A 7,729-nucleotide genomic window follows, 5' to 3' on the forward strand; every position below is an offset into this window, starting at 1 on the left:
ATAACTGGGAGTCTGGAAACTTCAGCGCAGAGTTTGGTTGGACCCTGAACAATTGCAGGTAGACAGTCTGCCACCACGAACACATGGTGAAAATCCCAAATCAATATTGGCACCAGTGTGAGATTGTGACATTTCATATGGGCAGAGAAGTATGTGTGTGTATTGGTAGATAACTGCCTCTCTCAGCTCAGAGAAAAATGGAGCTGATGTGCCTCATGCCAACAGCGCAGAGTTTGGTTGGACCCTGAACAATTGCAGGTAGACAGTCTGCCACCACGAACACATGGTGAAAATCCCAAATCAATATTGGCACCAGTGTGAGATTGTGACATTTCATATGGGCAGAGAAGTATGTGTGTGTATTGGTAGATAACTGCCTCTCTCAGCTCAGAGAAAAATGGAGCTGATGTGCCTCATGCCAAGGAGACTTCCAACATTGCAGTTGCTTCCTTCCTATGACTTCCATTCCTCTATTGCTCCAATAACTCCCAGGACAGTTAGAAAACAGTGTTTTTCTAATGGACAGTGATTCAGGTCACATTGAGTGCCAATGAGCTGAAGGCTTCTCCTTGGGCCTCGCTCAAAGGCAGAGATGCAGCAATCACATGGCTAAATCCACCGGCAGGAGGGCTGAGCTGCTTCTGGTATCACACCAACACCACTCACATTTGGCACTGCTTTTGGAACTGAAATCTTCCACTCACTTCCTCGCCCTTGTGTCAGTCACAACAGTGGACATATATGTAGCTATTGCAATACCAGATATCTCAGCACTGGAACCTTTCTAGGTGCCTATTGTTCTCCCACAAATTTTCCCTTGAAGCACTTAAACATGATTTAGGCCACTAGCCTGCCTGTAACATTACTGATTTCATGGCACAGATGGGAGCAGACCAGCTGCAAGCATGGCATCCTACTGCCCTTTCCCAGAGAAGTCTGGAGGCTGCTTTCCTGAGAATCTCACTTCCCACCTCAGGCAGTTCCATAAAGTCCATGCACAAAAAAACTCAAAAACCAAAAAACAGAAAACCACAAAACCACCAAAAAAACCCACAAGATTGGAGTTACCAAAGAACTCCTAACAATCCTTCATTCCATGTATTTGTTTCCCTGGCTTGCCTAGGGATGCACATCTCAACAAAAGCCTTCCAGCAAACAGTTAAAAACTCAAGTACCACCACGATGATGCAGAGTAGCCAGACTGATGAAGCTCTTCTGAAGCCCACCAAGAACACACCACATACTGACATGCATTTTCATGGCATGTAGAAGATAGTCAGGGGACACAGTCACAGCTAACATGCCACCCAGTTCAGGATCTTCACATGAGTTAGAACCTTAGGAGAGCTCTAAAAAATTCCTTGAAACAAGACTCAAGCAAAGGTTGTTCTTATAACTCCAGAACATTTTGGCCATAACATTGAATCCTCCAAGAGCTTCCAATGGAGGAAGCAGCTAGCAGGCAAACACTACTTTGGAATAACTGTTTTTCTTTCAAACTGAGCTTACCATCAGGATCAACCAAAGACCCAGAGTGCATAAATAAATCTAGTTTGCTTCACTTTAGCTGGAGTTGCTTATTATTCAATGCATATTAACTAATCCATCTTATGTTTACTCATATATGAAGTTCGTAAAGATCAAATAAACTCTGTTCCAGCACACTCTGCAACAAAAGGGATTTGAATTGTATAATTTTTCGAGGCATTTTATTTTCAGCCTTTGTAGAAACCAGGAGTACATGCAAAGCTCAGTGAAGTCCCTGCAAAGACTTGCCTTGAGCTGCCCTGTGCTTTGGCTCCAGAGTTTAATGATGTGTCGGGGTGGTAGGAGGCAGCCAGCTGCAGTCCCTGAAAGTCTTTACACCTGAGAATGTGCTTTTCAGCTGTCAGGACAGAACAATGAGGTCAGCAAGTTCTGCACCAACACAGCAGCTTTAGGACTTTTTTGCAGAAATGCAAAGAGTAGGCTTACAAAAACAGGACTTAAGTTTTCCCGTTGGATAAAGAGAAGATATATGTAAAATATGTGGACTTTTGGGGAAAGGGCAAATGTTAAGAATTAATTCAAACTGTTGTTGGTTTATTTTTTTATTGAATCTTGTGGTCAAAATTGTTTTCATATGTTATGAGAAAGAATCCATCATTTTTTCCAAAGCACCACCCAGAATCTGCCACTGGTGATGTTCTAACATCCCCAGTGCCTATACAAATAGAGAGGTCAGCTGAGATTTGTAAACTAGAGATCATAAGTTTGAAGGAATTTGTTTATTCAGCCTGGAGTCTCCAAATTGTGTACAGTGCCAAAATTAAAAAGTCATTTCACTGTACTGTGTCATGTTACAATAAAAAGCTTTCCAACATTCTGGATGTTCAGATGAGAAAGCAAATTGTAATTCATTTGTCAGCACATGCAACTTAATTATAATTAAGTACCTCCAGCAGTTATAATGAATAGGCAAAAGGAAAATGTTGCTTTTATACTTGTACAAACCTGCATTCAGTGGGAACTCAAAGCTGCCTGAATTACTCTGAGAAGCATTGGGCTAGTACTTGCATTTTCAGCTGTACTGTTCAGATACAAACATGCGTAAACTGTTTCCAAAGACTCAAACAGATTGACTGAATTAGGAGAATTTTCATGGGAATGACAAGAGGCAGAGCTCTTCCTGATGAGAAGGCCACCACATACCAAGTTCCAACTCCCTGTCCAAAGTATGGAACACAAGAACCATGCAAAAGAGATCACCAGTGTCTTTTGAATATCAGCAAAACAACATATTTCTAACTCATCTGCTACTTGAGAAAGGGCTGAACTACATTTGCTGAAATTTTCCAGAGTAATTCAGTATGCAACATCCTACCAGCATAGGGAAAAAAACAAACCAAAAAAGGCAAATGATGAAACTATGATAAAGTTGCAGGGAGTTTACAGAGAATTGTAGACTAAGTACAAAATATTAATGGTATTTGACAAAGTATTAGATTTTTTAAAATAACCATATCTGAAAACACTGACAAATATCAGAATTAAAAGCTGTCAGAAACTTGATAAGATTTTACATCCTGCAAATGGAGTAAGTGTTGAGATGACATCTTGGGAGTGTGTTTGAACAAATAGGTAGCTTGAAAATGCATAAAGGATTTTTGATGGGCTAAATATTTGAAGTAAACTTTATGACTAATACTGTTTTTTTTTTTTTTTAAATAAAGATGTAGATGAATGTGCAACTGGAACCCATAACTGTAGAGCTGACCAAGTGTGCGTCAATTTAAGAGGGTCCTTCACCTGCCAGTGTCCTCCAGGCTACCAGAAACGAGGGGACCAATGTGTTGGTAGGTTTTGCTCTACACTAAGCTATTTTCTTTCATTATCTACAGTTGCAAACTTGATATTGATTATCAAGTGGATGGGTGTGTACTGTAAATAGATCTATCACTTTGAAATGTAATAGAATAGTCACTTTATCACAATAATTAATCACTAAAATGTGGTATGAGGAACTACTTTAAGTATAATCAACACTTGGAATTGCACTTCACAAGATGAATTTTCCTAATAGTTTCCATTGTGTTTATTGTTTGTGCTGGGGGGTTGCCCAATGTCCCAGACACAGCCACAAGTCTGTGATAGCAGCAAACTCAAGGACAGCTTTGCACTGAGCTCAGCCAGCCCTGACTGCAGATACAACACAGCCCCCTCATGCAGTCTGGTTCAGGGCTCACTTTTATGAGTACGAATGAAAGAGATGGAAACTCTGAATGCAGGTACATGAGATTTGCAACTTATAAACTACCATGCTTTATTCTTTGTGCCAAAATAAGCTATTGGCACCCTTGGGACCTATGCAAGTATAGCATGAAATTATATCCAAGTGCAGTGTAAACACTGCATCTTTCCTATTCCATCCTCATTGGGGGACCTTATGCCAAAGTGCCGTTACTCTGTTCCTTCAGCCTTTATTTAACACCTCTTTAATCACCATTTCAATGGATAAATTGCTTCTATAGGCACTCCAGCCTTAAGCCTTGGGTTTGTCAGATAATAAAAACAACTATGAAAGAAGAGAGACAAATATATACATCATGAGGTGATACTCAAGACACCCTCTTCTTAGACACAAGAATGGTTTTATGCAGCCTAGGAGAAAAGTGGTTGGGGTTGGGTTTTTTGTCCTCAGCTGAAAGGAACCACAGAACTTGAGGTTTTCCTTTGTTTTGTTAGGGAACCTGTATTTAGAAGTGTTTAATAATTCTTTAATTTTTAATCTCTTTCCAAAAGCCTTGCTAAGGCCATAGGTAGGAAACTGGGCAGATTTTAGTACACACATAGACTGACTTAAATTTCTAGGCATGGCTCTGTCTTCAGGGTTCCAAGCCAAGGGCTCTAGAAATAAACACAAAAATTCTCATCTCTACTAAGGGATGTGGATCAGGCCCTGTAACTGTCAAAATTGGTATAAACACAGGTGTATCTGAGTTTTCTCATCTCTTTCTGCTGGACTAGGATGAGTAATTTGGAATATAGGTAGAGGAATCATTTTGGTAGGTCATTGATTTTTTTTTTTAATATCCGAGGTTTATTTAGATTTTTTAGAGCAGGTAAGTTATATTACTGCCATGCAACAGCACTCCTATATCAAGACCCATGGTCCTCACTAGAAGTCTCCCTGCACACATCACAGAATCAGAAGAAATGAAGGATGGTGACACATCCTTATATCTACATGTGAATGCATTTATGCGTCTGAATCTATACATGAAGATGTCTGGAAAGTGAAATTTCCCTTCTCCTATTTAGGTCAAAAGCAAGAATAACACCTGTGTTACATATTACCCACTGACCTAAATTAGAAGTACATCCCAACAGTTAGTACTGTCAGCATTTCAGAATAAAGCCTGTCTTTGGGGATTTTATAACAGCTTAGCCAGAAAATGTTCTTGGGGCCAGATCTTGATAGAGGTTCTCCATATGGGAGGAAATGTTTCTCAAATTTGAAAGAAATTTTTCCAGACTATTTTGGCTTCAAGGTAGAGGGAGAAAAAAAAGACACATTTTTAACAGTTGGTTGATTTTAATCTAAATTCACTAATAATTTCTTTTTTTGAGATGGTTTTAAAAAATTTGCTTGTTTACATTTGCCAAATTAGTCTTTTCTGAAATGCATAACTGTAGACAGAGTGAACTGTTTTCCAGCATCACTTCTAACAGAATATTTGGCCCAATTGATTAGATTATTCTTAGCCCATAGATCTGCACAGAGCTGATGTGCCTAATCCTACAAGGAAAATTCTCACTGAATCAGAGCCAGATCCTAGAAGCATTTATTTGTATAAATGCCGTGCTTAAGCAGCAAAGCATTGCTCATCTGTCTATCTTGGATAATCAGATTTGTAAGTGGTAATTTATAAGAGCTTAGTCCTGTAAAATTCAAGGGTGGAAGAAATCTAATGTGCCTTCCAACTTATTCCATATCTACTTCCAAATTTCCTTCTGCCACAAAAGACTTACAGTGACAATTGCTACTGTATGGCTGGCTAGGAATTTTCCAGCTTAAGCCTTTTCATTCAGAACCATCCAAAACACTAAGTTCAGCCTCACACAGTGACTGCAAATTTGACAACAAAAGGGTTAACATCTAAAGATTAATTTTTCACTTGATATTAAAACAAACACTTTCCTCATTATAAAAAAAAAAAGTCTTGGCCTCTTTTTAAACACATCTATGGTGGAAACAGCTGGAGGTAGGAAACTCAAGATCTGGCATGGATATGGGAAGTGCCTTTCTTTGTTCAGTGAGTACTGGTCTTACTTGTGGGAGTGTGGAGCCTTTGAAATCTCCCTGTGCACATACATGGAACACTGTGGATTTCTTCACCAAGCTCAAGCAGGCCGTGACTGAGGGCAGACACTGCACATATACCATTGGTACTGCAGAACAAGAGAAGACATTTTTCAGGCAAAATTTATCTCCTCCAGAATGCAGGGAAACCTTTGAAAAAGCAGGGAGGCAGAAGAACGGGCTGCTGCACGTTTTGTGTGGTGAAAACCCTGCTCCAGTGCACATGAGGAATGCTGACACTTGGAAGGACAGCCTGCTCCACCTCCAAAGCAGGGCTGCTCTGCAAGGAGAGGCTGTGAAAGGTCATGCTGCCTGAGATAGCACCAGCTTCAGCCAGTCAGCTCACAGAGCACAGCCAGGTGCTGGTGCTGCTGGATGGAGAGGTATGCAGGACAGGCAGTGAGGGGAGTGGGAGCAATGGAAGCCCTGTGGGGAGCAAGCCAGTTTCTGGGGATCCCTGCAGAAGCACAACCACCTGTTTCCTTTTCAGGCCCATTAATCTCCTCTCCTTGCCATTCGCCTGTACTTGCACAGAAAATTCAGACTGTTCCTAATGGAGCTGAAAAGATTTAGTATGTGCTAGGATTGTTGCATGTGAATTTTTGGAAAAAGGATCTCCAAGCCACATGGACTGTGTTGGTTGGCATCATATTGGATTGTGAGGGTCTTGGAAAAACTGAACAGAACATGGAGTTTTACCTGGATGAAATCAACAAGGCTATGCAGGACTGCAAGGCTGAACACAAAAATGAAGCCAGAATGTGCATGGAGCTCAGAGGCTGGAAAGACAATGAGAATAAAGGATTGTTACAATAAAGTCACTTAAGGGAAAAGTTCAATAGTATTCCTGATAATATTCATGGAAGCAGTACTTAGCTCATATAAGCTTTTTTCCCTGTTTTAATCAAGTGTAATTAACTTTTCTTAGACACAAGACAGTATTGGTGAACTGCTGATTCCACTGAACTAATTTCTCTCTTTTCATGGCTCAGACATCGATGAATGCACTCTGCCTCCATACTGCCACCACCGATGTGTGAACACTCCTGGCTCCTACTACTGCCAGTGCAATGCTGGTTTCCAGTTAGCATCCAACAACCACACCTGTGTAGGTAAGGACTTCTCTGCAAGTACTTACATATCAGCTCACTCTGACACAAGCACTGACACAGCTGAAATTTAAGTATCTTCATCCCAACTTTAGGGAAATAAATACCAATACCAAATATTAATGGAAATAAATACCAACCAGTAAGACATACCAGTTGCTCTACTGAGAGGCTCTCCTGCAAGTGATCCAAGACATACAGGAGTGCTAGAGAGAATTGGAGCCTTATTAGAAACCTGTTATTTTGTTGGCATAGTGGGTTTTCAAGCATCATCTAGTTTGACAGCTGGAACCCTGGAGGTTTATATCAGTATCTAATCTTAGATTTAATTATCCATTCAGTCCTGGTAGATCACTGCATTATCATTCCCAGTTCACACAACAAAGGCTGGAACTGGAAATCAGGAGAATCAATGCTATAACTCTGAAGTTAAGTGTAATTATCCTCAGCACATGAAAAATGCAGTGAGGAAAGAAAGCATCTGGGTCACATTTGAATATCTAAAAAATAATATTACTAATCAAAAAGAGAATCACTAAGTGACCTTTCAGACATTATTTTCCCTTTAGAAATAAAACTGTAAGGGAAGCTTTGCAGTAAAGCTTGAAGACTGATGTCAAGTTTAAAATCCTAAGTCCTGTTCTAGAAGGATTGGAATAATAATGAAAAGATAACTGTCTGCTGAAGTGCAGAGAGAATGGCCATTTAAAAAATCAAGAGATTGGTGATCGAGATGGTCAGAAGTTCTTTATGGCTGTAATATATGTATATATAATCT

The 7,729-nt window shown here is 40.0% G+C and overlaps 1 protein-coding gene across 1 annotated transcript in view; it reads left to right on the forward strand.

Moving 5' to 3' along the window:
* The window catches only part of LOC103806842 (EGF-containing fibulin-like extracellular matrix protein 1), a gene marked incomplete at its 3' end in the record, with an annotated part of 36,721 nt that extends 29,767 nt beyond the window's left edge, over positions 1–6,954 (forward strand). Inside the window, exons 4-5 of the mRNA XM_009079551.1 lie at positions 3,213–3,335; positions 6,835–6,954. Of these exons, the coding sequence (XP_009077799.1) occupies positions 3,213–3,335; positions 6,835–6,954 (243 nt within the window). The remainder of the gene's footprint in view (positions 1–3,212; positions 3,336–6,834) is intronic.
* Between the last annotated feature and the right edge of the window lie 775 nt (positions 6,955–7,729).

The sequence above is a fragment of the Acanthisitta chloris genome, unplaced genomic scaffold (genome assembly GCF_000695815.1).
Source record: "Acanthisitta chloris isolate BGI_N310 unplaced genomic scaffold, ASM69581v1 scaffold44427, whole genome shotgun sequence".
Lineage (NCBI taxonomy): Eukaryota > Metazoa > Chordata > Aves > Passeriformes > Acanthisittidae > Acanthisitta > Acanthisitta chloris.